General features: G+C 33.9%; 1 protein-coding gene across 10 annotated transcripts in view; it reads left to right on the top strand.

The window, feature by feature from the left end:
• Positions 1–5520: 5520 nt before the first annotated feature.
• Positions 5521–18317, top strand: part of LOC124946645 (protein timeless homolog) — a 177787-nt gene continuing 164990 nt past the window's right edge. For 8 of the 10 annotated variants that reach the window (XR_007100149.1, XR_007100148.1, XR_007100146.1 and 5 more), the window contains exons 1-14: positions 5521–5760; positions 5898–6053; positions 6120–6273; positions 6354–6534; positions 6614–6745; positions 6830–6925; positions 7008–7171; positions 10217–10334; positions 11281–11543; positions 12179–12311; positions 12377–12531; positions 14000–14133; positions 14227–14380; positions 14496–14576. Coding sequence is in view for 1 of the 10 variants with exons in the window: in XM_047487613.1 (XP_047343569.1) it covers positions 5960–6053; positions 6120–6273; positions 6354–6534; positions 6614–6745; positions 6830–6925; positions 7008–7171; positions 10217–10334; positions 11281–11543; positions 12179–12311; positions 12377–12531; positions 14000–14133; positions 14227–14380; positions 14496–14576 (1859 nt within the window). In the remaining 9 variants the exon portion in view is untranslated. The remainder of the gene's footprint in view (positions 5761–5897; positions 6054–6119; positions 6274–6353; positions 6535–6613; positions 6746–6829; positions 6926–7007; positions 7172–10216; positions 10335–11280; positions 11544–12178; positions 12312–12376; positions 12532–13999; positions 14134–14226; positions 14381–14495; positions 14577–18317) is intronic. The other 2 variants (XR_007100147.1, XR_007100153.1) reach the window with 2 other exon arrangements.

Genomic DNA, 18317 nt, shown 5'->3' with positions numbered 1-18317 from the left:
TTGGATTTTTCTGTATATTTAATTGCGAATGGATGAATAAAAACGATGAGTCGTTGAGATTTGTGAATAATCCGTACGGCAATCCATTGTATATAAAATTTCTACATACACAGAGAAATATAAGTACGTAGCTTATTTTTATCAGATTTCCAAGGTTATTGGAAAAAAATTTCTATTCGTCTCTGCTTCATAGAGATTACGTGAAAATTTTTCTCATTGATATCGAAGTAAAAATCACATATGACGAAAACGATAATAAAACTATTAAGTGCTTTCCAAGTTTCCTTTCCAAGTGCTTAGATTAGATGAGAATTGACGAAACTGAAGGTGGAGTCGATGTCAGATGTGCACTAAGTTAACATAATTTTGTTCCGTAAAATCATGAAGATTCGCGAGCTTCGAAGTTTATAGCGCGTAACACAACCGCTTTACTTCGGCCCGACTAAATTCGCCGTTTCCAACTCGCTCATGCGTTAGTCAGTTATGTTTACGCGCGGCGAAACTTACGAAACTTAACTGAATTAGCTAGTTAACGGCTAGATTATGCACACAACATTTAGCTGTGAACTTAACTCGAAATACTGAAAGTATGTATATATGCGCGTGCGTGAGTGTGTGTGTGTGTGTGTGTGTATATGACAGAGAGAGAGAGAGAGAAAGAGAGAAATAACAGTTTTCCGTTAACAAAATAAAGTAACACGTGGAATCATTTACGTTTGGAACATGTACATTCTATTCTGTTATCATAAAAGAGAACGAGTTGAAGACTCACAAGAAATCCGATTCGTTTTGTTCATGTTAGTTCTTTTTTATCAAAGATCGCAATTAGCCACTGTAAATTTTTTAAATTAAATTATAACGCATGTTTATTTGTATAAAAAAAAAAAAAAAAAAATAAACATCGCAATGCTTTCAACATAGTCGCAGAAAAAAACTTGGTTAGAAGATTACGTTCTTTGGTAATCCGCTTTGGATAGTTTAAGAAACGCAAACAAATAAGAAAATCTCGATGGATATACAACACTGTCTCTACTTCTCTTAGAGATCTCATTAGTTTTAATTTTATTTAATCGCTTAAGTGCAAACACCAAGTTTAAGACTCCAATGCGCTCATTAGCGAATGGTAAGATAGAGAAATCAAGAAGAATTAGAATGAATTATCTACAAATTTAATATACTAGCATATTTTGTATCGTCCTATTGCTAATATAAATTATTTTAATGTCAAAGAGAAAAATAAATTGGATTTGAGGTAAATAAATTGGAAATGTTACGGTGGAATAGTTGAAATAATTCATTCATTCGAAGCAAATAATGTTATATGTAATATTTAAAAATATATTAAATTATCCTTAAGGAGGCTATTCCATGCTTTGATTATAAAATATATATTTTCTTTTTTGTCATAATTTCTTCTTATTAAGAACATGATTGTTTTAAATGTATATTTTCATAATTCGTCATTATTTATTATGATTGTTATACTGGCCACTTGCGTATACATATACATTGTTATTGTAAATTTACGCTGATAAATATTTCATTCGAATTTCAATTAAATGCTATTTAGAAAATTTGTTAAAATCGTATTTTTCATTAAAATGAATGACACTCTGAAATAGATAGAAAAAATTGAATGATTAATTTACAATCAAATAATAAATATAATATATTCATTCATTCATTCAATGTTTCTTTTTTTTTTTTATTTTCTATCTTTTTGTTTCTTCTCCATATTCCCGTTACTCATCTTGGAAACTTGCTTTCTCTCTGTATATGAACGTACATGCGCTCGTATAAATTCAAACATCAGGATCGGCATGCGTATTTGAACTATAAACCGCAAACACGTCTGTTATCTCTAATTATCTCGCACAAATAATAACCGGTTGGTTTGACGTATGCTGATTCTTCATGGTGAATATGACGTTATTGACCATTAAAAGACGACAAAGATGATGAATGAGTCGATCGATTATTATATAAAATTCTCATTAGATATGAATCTTAATAAATTTTCGATACATAACATATATATATATATATATATATATATATATATATATATATATTAATAATTCACAATTACGTTCGTATAAACGTGAAAAGTCATTTCGTGAGGCCAGGAAAAAAAATAAAAAATCTATATCATATATTATCAAATTCCACGGATGAAAAAAGAAACAATAAAGAGAGAGAGAGAGAGAGAGAGAGAGAATGAGAGAAAGAGAGAAAAAAGGAAAAAGAAGAAAAAAGAAGAATAAGGGATAAAGAAAGGGAGAAGAGAGCAGAGAACAGAAATTACTTTCACGAGGTCGGCGCAATCGATTCGGTCGTCTCACCGCAGGAAATTCGCTATGATTTTTCTCGGTCTGTGAAATTCGCTGGGGTGCACTCGTATGCGCTCTGTGTAGACGATTACGCGCGGTCATACGTTGTTAGGAAACGATCGAGAAAGTATACAGGGTGTTCAGAAATATATCATCGATATCGTTGGAAGGTTATTTTGTTTCTTTTTTTTTTTCTTTTTTTATTTTCTTCCTTTCATAAAATCGTTCGTAATTACTATAGATACGTCGAACTTTAATAAGTAAGGTATGATAAAGGCGATTTAAAAAATTTAATTAATTTACGAGAATAGATCACGATTATATGTTACGAGTCACCATATAGATTTATAAATTTGTTCTAACGAAAATAATATATGTAATGTGTTCTCGTTCGCTTCGCGTGTGATAGGAAACGCGCAAAAGGTGAGAAAAAAATGGGGAAGAATAAAAAACAACATGGACGTATGGGACGAGTTAAATCAGCGAACAGGTGCGAACGATTTCATCGGATAACCCAATGACCTAGATATACATATATATACTCTCGTTGATATTGATTGGTCATCGCTTGTTTGTCCTACACTACTCTCGAACACCAGCTTCATCGTCCTTCTCGCGGTTCTGCTATGACCATTGTTTTCGATTTCTCGCATCGTTCGCCCTCTACTATTCGCCATCCTTTTCTCTCTCTCTCTCTCTCTCTCTCATTTTATGTTTCTCTATATCTCTATCTCTACATCCCTTTTTCCCTTTACCGTTTGTAACTTCTTTTCTTCGTTTATCGCACTCCTGACTTTTCTCATCGATCTTTTTTCCTTACGACGGAATTGGATTTATGGCTTTATTTTCCTCTTTTGTGGACAATGTCTACTCAAGCAGATTGCTCATCGAAGACGTAGACTTGTATTATAGCGAAATAATAGAGATCCTTGATCCCCCCTCTCTTTCATGTTGACTAGACGGGGAGATGAAAAAAAAAAAAGATAAAAAAAGAAAGAAAAAAAAAAAAGAAAAAGAAACGATAGAAAAAGCGTCCTCTTTGATGGGCACGTCCTCGCTTGACGAAACAAATTCGCAATCGAGAACAGTATAAGTAAGGAAAAGATGAGAGAAGAAGAGATACGAAGAGAAGAGGGATGAATTAGATTTTTCTCTTTAGATTTTTCATTGAGATATTCTTGACTTCTCGATGGAGGAAAATAAATTGTAACTTTCTTCCTGAGCTGCTGCTGCATTTACTACTTGAAAGCTACACGTTATATGCTGACAAGTTTCGACCTCCTAGTAGTAGTTTTGATAATAATCGATGAGAACTTCTTAGGTATCGATCAAAGTAGAGAGTATACGAGACAGAGAGAATGTATGGTTCTTGTTGATATTATCCGAAGTAACTAAAGTTCTACTGGTTATATTACATTAAATAAACATTAGTATGATGAAAGTTCATTTGTGAAAAGTCAAAGTGCTTGTATGATTTTATTATGTATATATATATATATATATATATATATATATATATATATATAATATTTATATATAATAAAATTTTAGATATTATTATATAAATAATGAGTAATTGAAAATGTTATTTTATATTTCATTCTTTGTATAAATAAATTTAATAAAATGTTTTTGGCATATACAACAATAGAGAAACCAACATTGGGTTTGTGACATTCAATACATACATGTAAATCCCATTTATATTCCGTAATTGGAAGAATAAATTTTTATGGATGAATGGTCGATGCACTCGTGCAAATCGATTCACTGGTAATTCTACTAGTGCAAGCTTTGCACGAATTCAAAGTTACAATGCGACAATAACTTTTAGTCTTGTATCCACAAGAGAGTCATGCTTTTCCTGTCTATTTCTCTAGAGATTTATTGGATGGTGGACGAACGATATCGAATCACTATAATACACGTAAAACTTAAAGAAAGATATTAATCCTTCTCAAATCATTTATATATCCTTATTCTTTCCATGATATGTATCACTGAAATGTTGCATTTAAAAAGTTTATATAAAAAGAAATCAAACGGTCATAGTGAAAAACTTGAGTTTTATATCATAAAAATTGATTTTTTTTTTTTTTTTCCTAGCTTGCTCGTATATAAAGTTCACCTTTTTCTCTGACACATGGCGTATAAACTAAGGTGTTTTAAAACTGCTATAAATTATACGCTAAAAGTCTTTCGATAACTCTCTCCAAACCAAAAGCCAATGTACGTAGTTTCGTATGACTATTATTCTTCGTAAGATTATCAAACTCGCGATTTATCATATATATTTATATATATATATATATATATATATATATATATATATACATATACATGTGTATATATTATTACAAAACGAATGTAAAGTTATTTGTTATTTTTATTTGCGTATATCATTACATTCAACGTAGTAGACTTTTCGTCGACATTGATAAATGAATTTCATTGAAAGGATTAGATTCGTTCATGTTTAATTATTTTGAACTTAGTCTTGTTGATTCGCGAAAGAAACGTTTATTAATTCATTAAGACATTTACTTAATAAATTTACGAAAAAAAGGAAAGGTTTAATGAAACCATTATTAGAATGATAGAGAACTTATTTTTATCGTTTTGAAACTTTTGCTTCCCGCATTAGTTCGGAATACGAAATCTCACGGATCGATCGGTCAAAAAGTAATGCCATGATTGCATTCACGTTTGTATTCGCTTCGAAGAACTTTCCTATCGATAGAAATATCGATTTTCATTACCTTCCTTGTTTAACCTACTTCTCTTTTCTGAACGAGATCTAACAGAAACGAATAGGAATATCTAAATTCAACGAAAAGGACATGTCTAAATTCTAAATAACTGCAAGAGAAAGAGAGAAAGAGAAAGAGAGAGAGAGAGAGAGAGAGCTAAAGCTATAGCGTATAACTGTTATATTTGCAATTGATTGAATCAGGTTAAAAGTTAATTTTGAAAATATTCCTTAAATTTTTTAATTCATTATTTAATGCGAATAAGAAATTTAATAATTAGCAGACAATGACGTTTTCCAATCAAAAATTAAAAAAAAAAAAAAGAAAAAAAAAGAAAGAACATTTATTACGCAATGTTCATATTTTGTTTTCAAAGATTCATTTGTTATTCGCTTTCTGATTGGCCACTCTTTGTTACTCGATCGCGCGCTGCAGTAAATTTTCGCGCGCTTTTTCACCTGTTGCTTTGAATATATGTATCGCATATGTATAATATTGTAACAAAGTTATTTAAGTGTTATTTTAATGATTAAATAGTTATTTTATTGTTTATTGATATATAGCAGTGTTTTCGTTTGATAAAAATAGTTCATTGTTAGAATTTTATCCTACAACGTGCACTATTTTGGAGTTTCTAACCTCTAAAACCGGAATATTCATATTTCAAGGTATTATAGCAAGTATGTAGAAAATATATAGTAAATATAAAAAAGATCTGATAAACTAAACTTTTATCCTCATAAACATTATACATATTCTTCTTGAATCTAATTTATTTAGATTTGACTGTAATAATCATTTTTAAAAATATATTTAGCTGGATGATCATTCTATTAATATTACTTGCTGCAGTTGGTTTAAAAACATTCTAATGCAATAATGGCAGATTATATATCTGCTGAATTAGCAGCCACTTGTGCTGCATTGGGCTATTACGATGGAAAAAAGTATTATTTGGACAAACATTGTCTAGGTGAGCTGGTTAGATATAAGTTAATAATGATGACATGATGGAGATCTTATTTTTAATATGTTATAGATGTTATAAAGGATTTGATAAAATACTTAAAAAGGGATGACGATGTTCATACTATACGTCGTTATCTTGGCCAGGCAAAATTACTTCAATCTGATCTCATAAGAATTTTTATACAACACTTTGATAAACTTGAATTATGGGATGTATTATTAAGGCAAGTTTTGATATATAGGTTTAAATAACAAGCATAATTATATGTATATAATATTTGTATGTAAACTTCATGTTTATTAGGTTAATTATTAATTTAACAAGTCCTGCTTTATTAATTTATAATGAACAAATACCTATGGAGAAAACTATGCGTAGTTTCTATTTACAAATAATATCACATTTGCAAAGTTATAAAGTGGCTTTAGCAGATGATCAAGTATGGACAATAGTTAATAATCGCTTGACCTCAATCTTTAGTATTGTAAGTTTTAATTTTGAAGCTATTGCTAGAAAATATTCATTTAGAATAAGTTCTTTTAAAAATTTAATTATTATGATAGGATAATATGGAAAGAGGGGAAGAGAATGAAATGATTATTGAAAGAATTTTAGCATTAATCAGGAATATACTTCAAGTTCCTCCTGATGAAAATGAAAAGCGCCCTGATAATGATGCTACAGTTCATGATCAGGTAACTTATGTGATTATATTGTTTTTTTTTTTTTTTTTTATAATAATTGAAGGAGTTATTTTACAAGATATTTGTTATTTACAGGTATTATTCGCACTTCATGCATCTGGTATAGTAGACATATTACTCTTTATTGCAAGTAGTGCTAAAGAACAACAATATCATATGCAAATTTTAGAGGTATACATTATAAACTTCAGACCAAAATATTAAAATTTTGTATATTAAATTGTATTCTGATATTTAATATATACTTTTATAGATCATATCATTAATGTTACGTGATCAGAGTGCAAGTCAATTGGCATCAGCAGGTTTGCAGCGTAGTACAATAGAAAAGGAAAAGGATGAAGCACAGTTACTATCTATACGACAGAAAGAAAAATTGGAAAAATTTGAAAAATTAAAGAAGTACGCTGGTGCTAGGTAAGAATAATTATTATATAAACATTATAAAATACTACAAAAAAATAAGATTTTGTCTTAGACTGCTTAGAAATGTCAGAATTCGACTTTGAGTGGAGTTCTTAGTTCACTCGTGACCCATTTATTTATAAACTTATAATTAACAACATAATATGGAAAAACATATAACCGTATGAATAAAATTTTAAGATCACACCTTCGTAGATCTTATCTTCTTATTTGGGTCAGATTTTTATCGCTTTCATATCTCCCGTCTTCTTAAAGCTTTTCAAGCGAACCTTTCAGAATTTTCTGCACGCAATAAAAAGCTCCAAGCTTGCTATTAAATTCATGTTATATTAATTTAAACAAAATCCTCTCGTTTTCTTATGATTCTTTAATTTTTTCTTGAATGACACTCGAAATCGTCAAGTAATATCTTTTTTACAAATCTCGCGGAGATTCTCTAATTTTATGCTCTAAATTGTACATAATCCGATTCCTCGTTCTTATTCATAATTCTGAAGTTCTTATTCTTGTTGTTATTTTTTTTTTCTTTTCTTTTTTTTTTTTTTTTTTTTTTTTTTTTCAACACGTTATATTAAAATATCAAGTCGAGATTATTAAATCATTCTGTACTTCCAATACATTTAAAGTCGCGTTTCTTAAAAATCTTTACACGATGTATTTTCTTTCGTGGCGATTCATTTTTTATAGATACCGATATGGGGTGTCACGTTTTTTTCCTCAATTCATTTCATTCATTCCATCGTGTGCGCGAGCACGAAACGTTGATGTATTAAACCGAGAAGATTCCAGACTCGACACGTTGAACTGCACTGTGCGTTTTCTACCGCTTCTGGCTCTGACAAGGGGACATTCAGACTTATGAATCTGAGATTTTTACATTTGAAAACATTTTCAAATGAAATAAGAAATTGAATATACAAAGACTATAAAATATTAAGCGTTTCTAGCCAGCACTGTTGTCCTTCTTTTTTTTTTTTTTTTTTTTTTTTTTTCAAAAAATTGCCTTGAAATTGGAATTTTGATGTCTAGTCAAGTTTAGTTTTAATTTCTGCTGGAACTCAATAAAATAAAAAAAAGAAGTTATTTTTTTTTTCGATTTAAAACCATTGATATGAAAGTAAAATGATAATTAACTTTTCAAGTCGAATTAAAAGAAAAAAAAAAACAAAAGAAAAAAAAACAAAAAAAAAAAAAGGAATTTGTTTAGAAAACATCTAATATTATATTCGACTATATTAAATTATTTTATATGCATCATATTATTCGACTGTCGATTTTATTTAAAACACGATTTTATAAAAATCCTGATTCATAAGTTTGAATGTTCTCTCATAAGTTGTTTTCATTTTAACGGTCCAACGAGTATAAGTGCCGAGAAGGTATAAATGCTATGTGAGAAAAGCATGTAGAGGCTGGCTTTCTGATGACTACGCTACTCAACACCGGATATCTTTTAGGTTGAATCGCGATCGTTCTCTTACTCATGTTGCTCCGGCTAGTGTTGCTTTTCTCGCACTATGGCGACTACGACGACGACGACGACGATGACGACGCATATGTTGTAATGAATATGACCTAGTTTTTAAGATAGGACTGCCGGGTTTGAACGCGCGCGAATAGAAGGCTTTTATCCACTTGTTGGGAAGAAGCGAGCTGTATTCTAGTAACGAGCTCCTTCTTCGTTCAGGCCACCCTCTCATACACACACACAGCTGCACACACAGCTACATACACATACACATATATACATTTCTCACTCTCTTGCTTTCTTCCATTCTCGCAAGGCCGTGTGCTCAACGCGAAATGCTTTTTGCGAGTTGAAAGGAAATGGGGGTTGGGTGAAAAAAATTCGCTTCTTCTTTTCTTTTTACTTTATCTTTCTCCCCTTTCCCATGGTCGAACGTTGGGATAAGTCGATCGGAAAACGATAAAGCGACCGAGCTACGAGTCAGGAGCAGCAGAATCGAGACGCAAGCCCATCCTGGAGTTCCTTCTTTTTTTTTTTACTCTTGTCTCGTGAGTCTTCGGGGTTAAGGGGGTAAAAGTCGGCTGTACGACGCGCAAATGGGATCGATGTATGGATAAGTCGAGTTCTAAGATATATGGTGATTCTATATTTTCTTTTTCTTTTTTTTTTTTTTTTTCTTCAATATTATTTTCTATTTATTTGTTAAATATATTTTAATATTAACACAGTACATACTCTAAAAGTTTTCTAAAAGTACTTGTAAATTAATATTACGTATTTTCACATATATTTTTTGACGAAAAAAAATTTTCTTTTTGTTTTCTCAATTATTTACTTTCGAACAATGAGTTTCTCGAATGGCCTGGTTTAATTTCATGAATGGTCAAAATTCAGCATCAATCTTTTCGCATATTGTAGTTTGAAAAATTTAATCGACGATTGGAAAATGGTACGGGTAGAAATACCGCGTAAATGAATTCGTAGATAGAGTATGGGGTAGAGTGGGGAGGGTTGGGGAAGTTGTAAAGGAAAAAGGAAAGAGGAATTGAGTGCGAGAAGTTAACAGGGAGGGAATGAGAGAAAGAAAGAGAGCCGCGAAATAGGAGAAAGTGAAGGAGGCTGCCTTCGTCATTTAAGAAACTATCTGCCGATGACAGCCGTCTTCTATTCCATTGATTGGATTTTCAGGAGTTATGGATAAAATTGGATTTGAATGATAAGCTCTCTTTTACTTAGGAACTTGGAATCGAGTACTGGGTTCTATCTTCAATCAGAGATTGAAAGTTGCCGTATCCACTCTGTGTCTTCTTAGAGAAGTTCTTACCTCAAATGTATCCATTTATTCCTGCCTTTCCTATATGAGCCTTTTCTATGGAATGACATTTTGTACGAGCATAAATAATATATACTTTTCACATCGATAAAAAGTAACAATACGTTTTGATACTTTTATCGTTTCATATCGTGCTCGTAAATTTTCATGAAATAACGTAAATACACACACACACACACACACACACACACATTTAAAATTTAGAATATTTATGTTATTTGAACATTTTTCCCAGGCATTCACGTTTTGGCGGTACTTACGTGGTACAAAATATGAAGGCAATCGGAGATAATCAAATGTTATGTCACAAACCTTATGAAAAAGTCGAGGCACTCGAGTTCAATTCCCAAAAGGTAAGGACAAATGCAAGCTATTATACGTGTTTTAAAAATGTTACAGATCGATGCTTTTTCTATGTGTTTGTTTTTTCTTTTTTTTTTTTTTTTCGACTATAAAACTTATCTCGCATAAAAGGAAAAAAAAAAAAAAGAAAATATAATAAAGAGATAGAAAAAGTCAGAGGGAATGAAATCGCGTAAAGAAAATGGCTTATTCAATTAGGCAGGTGGCTTTTCGCGTTAGTTTTCATTAACGGAGTAAGTGAGAAGAGCTCGTTCGGATTCGAATGAAAATACGCTTGTTAATTAGAGTTATCCTTGCGTAATTAGAGTTCGGCCTATTCTTAATGGCACTTTGAAGCATTTAAAAGTGGGTCAGCTGTTCTTCTCTCTTACCCTCCTTAAAACTCGGCTTCTTCTGTCTCATCCTCTTGCGTTTAGATTACGTCTCTACCCTCTTTTACTGCGCGAAGTGCTATCCTTTTCTTTCTCTCTCTCTCTCTCTTTCTCTCTCTCTCTCTCTCTCTCTTTCTCCCTCTCTCCCTCTTTCTCACTTTCTCTCACGTTACTATTACCCCTCTTCTATCCTATCTCCGAGTCTTCGAGAACAGCAAAACTTTTCCTGGTATCCACGTGCCACGTTTTCATTATGTACCGTCATAAATTTGCTCGTAGCTCACGTCCATGGGTTAGTTCATGGGTGTTTGAAAGCATCATTCTAGCTAGGTGCCGGTAAGACCTATTATGCAGGACTTTTACACTCTTCTTACATCCACTTCGCTCGCTCTTTTTCTCCTCTTTTTAACGTGCTTAGATCATGCCATTACGACAGAACGATGCCATTTACTTCTTTTTATATACATTACATCACATTTCTACGTGCTTCGCAAATTTTCTTTACGATCCTTCTTCGAAACGTTGAAATTTCGAAATGAACTTACGAATTTTCTATTTTCAACAGACGAAAGTAAAGAAACCGAAGAACAAATTGGCGATGCAGGATTCAATGAACGAACGAAGATCAGCATTAAGCGTAAGACTTTTCTTGAAAGAATTTTGCGTGGAATTTCTTAATGGTGTATACAATCCAGTAATGAAACACGCAAAGTCCTGCGTTATCAGTGACGTTCAATGTGATTCAGCAGAGAGCAGTTGTTATCTCTGGGCATTACGTTTTTTTATGGAATTTAATCGATGTTACAAGTTTCAAGTAAAATATGTGAGGTAAGTTGAAGGTGCATTAACGAGTAAATAAGAGAGAGAAAGAGAGAAAGAGAGAGAGAGAGAGAGAGAGAGAGAGAGAGAGAGAGGAAGTAGATGACTTTATTTTCGGTAAACTGAAGGTCACGGATATCCCTCTCGTTGCGGAGTAGCTGCTGTTCGATATAAGCGGCAGGAGAACGAGTTTCCGAACTCGTTTTACGCATCGTCGCTTTTTTGGATGCGTCTGTACGAAGTGCACTTTCTAGTTCTCAGTTCTCGTGACTGTATATACGTACCCATATGTATTTACACACACACACACACACACACTCTCTCACTCTCTCTCGTTCTCTTTATCTATCTATCTATCTTTCTCTTTAACTCATCTTATTTCCAACTTAAGCAGTGTGCGCTTTGAAGCTTAAAGTTTGTCAGAGGTTTCGTATGCGATGAATTTGTGCGTACGTGCAAATTCACTTTCGTTTGCTTTTTCTTTTTTTTTTCTCGAAAAAAAAAAAAAAAAAAAAAAAAACTTTTCGTGACTCGAAAATGTGTTATTTTTTTTTTCTTATTTTTTCTTTTTTTTTTATGGGTAAATCTATGACGGATAGAATATGATTTTATTTGTTTGTTTTTTTTTTTTTTTTTTTTCATAGCGAAACGATATCCACGGAAATATTTTATATAATACAAAGACAAATGAATCAGTATTATGAGATGATCGTTACCGATAAGGAGAGGATACCGATATGGTCTCACAGATTGCATTTGGCTTTGAAAGCATATAAGGTGAGGAAAGTATATGAGGGAAGGAATGATCGATGGAATTGTTGAAATGACGTATAATATTTTAGGAACTCCTTCATACCTTAATGGCGATGGATAAAAGTCCGGATCAAGATATAAGAGAATCTAGTAAGGTCATTAAAAGCAACGTGTTTTATGTCCCGGAATATCGGGAAACGATACTCTCTCAGCTTCTCAACTTCGATGAACTTAAAATGTCACGGTTAGTAAAGAATTATTCTTGTATCGTGTTTACAACGTCAATGCGATACTTTGAATAACATTTACATCGTTAAAATAATATACGTAGTCGTATTATAACGTTTGATCGATCAGGGAGGAGTAAAAACGAAGCGCTGGTAACCAAACGACTCAGCGTCATTAGTCGGTCTTAGAGCTTACGTTCCGTAATTAAAATTACGCGACAGTAAAAACTTGGCAGAAGTAATTAATAAGTTTCAAATGGTCTGCCAAGTTCTGAGACAGTAACGAGATTGAAAAGTTTGAGAAACGCGGGGGAGCGAACGACGAGTACTTGGCCCGTCGAGTTCTCCAAACTTAAATATATTTTCTCTTTGATTTTCAACGAATCTCTCGCTTCTTGCCTGTTCTCAATTTTACGCGAAAGGCGTTACGTCCGTCGGCATACTTATCTTGTTCGTGTCTCTCGACATCGAGCCGACTCTTATCGATTTGCCTGGTATTGTCGAACGAAAAAAAAAGGAAAAGAAAAAAAAAGAACTGTTTACCGAAAGTTTTATCTATCGCAGACAGATTGATTCACTTTCAGATCAATCGATCGACTTCTTTGCCATGCCTGCCTCTTCATCCTCTTTTCTTTTTCTTTTTTTCCATCCACTTCTACTAACGCAACTCTATCCTTTTTTGGCTATTTCTTTTCTCCTTTTCACCGATTCTCATCCCCTATCCTTTCTCTTCTCTACCGAATAGCTCTTCTCTTCCCACTTTTTCTTCGTTTCTTGCCGGAATAAACAACTTTTATCGACCTTCCGGCCAAGCGAAATGGGGAAAGGCGGTGGGTGTTCAAGTTGCTATGAGTTTGACGGCTTTTCCTGGGATTTCCACGACGGAAATGTAAGGGCGCCGCGGTGTACCACCGCGATATCGTCTCGTCGCTTTGACGTCTCGGCGATGCTGAGGAAAACATAGTTCCGAAGACTCTGTCAAACTTTCCCGGCAGCACCCCGTTAGAGTATAAATTGATAAATTAACCGTTACTGTTGCCACTCTTGACGGCTAACATTGTTGTCGCATTGTTTGCCCGTGTTGTTTATGCTCATTGTCTCAAAGACTCACCGATATTTTCTATCTAATAAAACTACTCGCAGTATATTCCATTCGAGAAATTTTCTTTAAAATGAACATCGAAATGATTTCGAGAATTTATCGAATCATTAGCTTTGTCTTTTATTCGTTTAATTATTCATTTTATTCATTTTATTTCTTGATGTGTCAAGCGCATAGTGCGATCATTATTGTACAAGTACCATTTCCACTTCTTTAAACGTAAGACGAGAATTCCGTTTTAAGGATGTGAATCGCAAGAACTAGGTTACCTGCGAGACATCTTATTTAGCATTGTGTCAGCTTGCAAAAGATCTCGTTATCTCGGTAACGCAGAATCCCAAGGAGAATCTCAAGAAATAAGTTGTTTAATCTCGCGTTTGCAGGAAATACCTGATCGACCTAGTAACGACCACCCACATTTTTCTAAAGATGTTGGAACAGTTTTGCGCCAAGGGACAACGAAGTCTCATCGTGCAGAAGTTGAAGAAGAAGCGACACAAAAGTAGAAAGCAGAAATGTAAGATGTAGAGAATTTGTACAGAGTTTGCGCCCGTTAAAGTCGTTCTCTCGTTTATTTTTCTCTTTAATATTTTCTTTCAAACTTTTCTAGCTGTATCGCGGAAAGAAGAAGCACCTAACCCGAGCTTAGAAGATCGTTGGGACGATCTGGCACCGGAATTATCTGTGGTGATGCAAGATGGAGGCTCGATGCCGGAAATGATGCCATTTGATGCAACACTTGATACACCTGTCGACGATCAAAAGTATATCCACTTTTTTCTTAATTATCTTATAACATATATTTTAATCTTATTCGACGACTGTAAAAGAAATCCATTTTCGTTTAATTTTATGGAAAACTATCGAATTTGTTTTTAGGAGTGATGCAATGAAGAGAATTCAAAAACTATTACGATTGAAGCACTTTGAGAATGCTGTTGGACTTTTGCGAGCTTGTCGGTAAGGATTTTTTTTTTTTTTAATATTTTCAAATGTTATATGTTTATAATTATACATAAGCTATCATGACAATACAACAATGCCGTTAAAATGTTTACTTTTAAAATCAAAAAAAAAAAAAAAAAAGAAAATTAATTTATTATAAAATCCTCATGCTTAATGTTTTTTGTGGACAATTGGAATTTTTCGCACGCGTTTTATGGAATTTTTTTCATACGAATTCTTGCCTTCTGGGATTTACGATAAAAGAGGTTCTCCGTCATCTGAGAGTAACGTCAGACCAATTAGAGCATATAATCGTGAATTCACGTGGTGACGCGAGGCGCGACTCGTCTTCTAATGTATTCAGGAAAAAGCCCACTACCTTTTTCTTTGTTAGAAACCCTCGTCTTTTTTCAGCAAAGCACAATATACTGTGACGGTAGATGGCTCGGAGTAACCTCGATGTTGCGGGGAAGCCGACCTCGTGGATGCTTTGTTTTAACAAACAATGGACTTCGGTGTAATGGGGTTAGAAAGTGAACGAAAAGTTGGGATTTATTCTTGTACAACCGATGAATTTTTGACCGCCGTTTGAAACGCAGCTAGGGCGACGACCGTGCTCGAATAAATTCACGCCAAAGCCTTTTGTGCTTCCTCCATTTAAGCTTTTCTTCTTTGCCCGGACTCCCGAATAGTTTTTAATACCGGCGTAAACGCAGCCTCAAAAATCTCTCGCGAATCGAAGGTTTAGGGGGGACAAAGAGAATGAGAAAGAAGAGAACAAAAGCGAACGAGAGACGCGAAACTCTTTATCGGGTTATTTATGTGCGAAGCCTCGCACGGAATATAATCTCCCTTCGAATCTTTTTTCTTTTCCATTTTTTTTTTTTTTCCTTTTCTTTTCCTTTTTCTTCTCCCCTCCAAAGTTTAGGCACCTGATTTGCATGAAGTTCGTAGCAAAATTTACATGGGCTCCTCAGCTAACATAATCTTATTTTTCAAGGCTGTCCCTCTACCTTTCTCTCACCTTTTTCAAGTACATTAGGCGAATGCATAAAATAAGCGAAAGTATTTGCATAGCCTTTTGAATGTGGCAGTGCACTAAAATCGTATTTTTTTCGTTAAATCATAATTCTTACATCGAACGATATAATAAGTGAAATTATCTTCGCCTTGTTAACATAATGTTTCACGTCCAAAAGAAATAAATTTACGTTCAAACTATCATGATTATTTAATCCTAATATCTAGACCGAATTATTCGTCAATTTTCTCTCTTTCTCTCTTTCTTTCTTCCTCTCTGTTATTTTCTCTCCCTCTCCCTCTCTCTCTCTCTCTCTCTCCCTCTCTCTTTCTTTTTATTTTTTTCTTTCTCTATCCTTTCGCTTGTTTTATCGAACCCTTCAGACTCTCTCAACGTTCGCTCTTTTCGATCACCCGGGCAATTAAGCAACGAACAGTCGAGCGTTTACACTGCCACAGATATTTACATTACATTAAATCTTAAAGGGATGCACGGCTCTTGTAACGCGAGAGTATACGGCGGTTCATCGAGGTGAATTGGTGGTACCCATCCAGGTCTTTGAAGTTCTCCGTCTACAAATGCGCCCGTGTGTCCCTTCGTCAACTTGTTTCTATCTTCCACCTCGGTTACCCTTCCACCTCGAAAGCTTAATCGTCGTTCCGACTGTCTCGTGAAAGCTATTCTTTGCGGACGAAATCGTCAACGAACAGAAAGAGTTTCTTTTGTTCCGTACTATTGATTTATCCCAATGTTAATTTCTCTTTATCTTTAGAGACTTATTTTATTTTATTATAACTTTTATTTCTTTCCTATCATCGGAAAAATAAATTCCCTTACGTGGAATAGGCCTGTCTGTATTGGATCGACTCTCGAATATGACCCCATCGTCATACTTGAGAAACTATTCTAACATCGTGGTTTCGTTTTGTAGAAAAGTAACTCGTCTGATGGAACAACAACTAAGTTACTTTGTAGATACCGAGTGTAGAATAGGGAAGCTACTATCGAAACAGCTCCTGAATTGAAGCACGGTTATACTTTCCGGAACTATCCTTTTGGTACCTTCATCTCATGGTTTCGTTTTATACTGAAGAACCATTTCTGATGGAATAATAATTTTCTAACGAAATGGTTTTGGAAGAACGGGTCAAGTTGGAGGTACTTATGCCGTATCGAAAGTTTGACATGAAGTTGTTAGTTTTTAACCTCGTATGATGGATTTTTTTTTTTCTTTTCTTTCTTTCTTCTTTTTTGTTTTTTTTTTTTTATGATGCGACGAATGTTCTTTTTCAATGACATTATATGTTATAACATGTTTCGAAAGTACTATCCTTTTATCCTTCACCATGCAATTTGTTTCATCCAAGATCGTTGCTATATCGCTCGAAAAGATCCTTTGCAATATTCTCTTGTCCAGTTTATGAGAGATAAGATTTAGCGCTGCTAGTATATAATGGGAAAGAGACGATCCATGGCGACCTTGTGCACATAGTAGGATAAAAGGAAATGACAGTCTGTTGACCGACCCTTCTGTAATCGGAGTAAGGCGCGGGCAATATTAATAACACATTCACAATGTTACATGAATATTACTGCAATCGATATACACATACAATTGTACATATACATACAACATAACATATATTCATTCCAGACGTTCTCTCCCCTACAGGATATTCAAGAACAAATATACAAATCCTCGGATATCCTGTCCGTTCGATGAACTGATGAAACGAATGAGAAAAAACGAATATCAAATATATTTCGCATAGGTTTAATATCTATCCACGTTTTTCTCTAACGTTTGAATTTCCAATTATAGAAATATTTTCTATATTTATATTACCTATCTCGTATTTACATATTCATATTGTCTATTACGGCTAATAAAAAATTACGAAGTACGATTTAAATATAAGATATTCTTCGTTAATAAAATAGATTCGATTCTTTAGGAATATGTAAATTTAATATGTAAATTTCATACTAATTCCTATCTTGAAATGTTTTAATCGTTTCTTCATCATCAATCGTTATTCTCGATTTTGTTCGCTCTGTTCTATCGATTATGCTGATGCGTAAAATAGATAATAATAGAGGAATGGACTTTCACGTGCTGTCAGCCACGGGCAATACCGAAATTATTCGTTCGATTCCATGCAAAATCAGTGATGTTGGCGTTTTAGAATAGCGCCTTTACTGAGAGAGAGAAAGAGAGAGGGAGAAAGAGAGAGAGAGAGAGAAAGAGAGAGATTCCTTTGTCATGAAACTTCAAATCGAAGGATAATGGGGATTGTATGGTGGTGGATTTCTATTCAGAAAGCCACCAGCAGAAGCTCGCTATACGAGCCACTTCTTCAACCACGAAGAATGTGTCCTCACTCTTGTGTTCCTCTTTTCTCCCTTACGTTTCATCCTATACCACCATAACTTCCATCACTAGTACCATCTTCACCTCTACCGGTACCTTCTCTTACTCGCCACCTGCGGAAGCTTCGCAATGTCCGCTTATTGGATTCACCCTCGACCTGGGGATTTCGCACTTTCTAAAAGCTTCCCCAAGTACCTAGTAGGGCTCTCTGACCCACGCGACAGCTCAGTATATAACGGATTACGTGTCTCCTCTCATGTAAACGAAACGAATCGTTCGTCTGATTTTATTCTTCAGAACAAAATTTGTACGAGAGTCAATCCTGTTAAATCCTCAAAGTCGAGAGCTTGAAACTTGTTGATAC

The sequence above is a fragment of the Vespa velutina genome, chromosome 2 (genome assembly GCF_912470025.1).
Source record: "Vespa velutina chromosome 2, iVesVel2.1, whole genome shotgun sequence".
NCBI lineage: Eukaryota > Metazoa > Arthropoda > Insecta > Hymenoptera > Vespidae > Vespa > Vespa velutina.
This window is presented reverse-complemented; position numbering and strand designations above follow the sequence as displayed.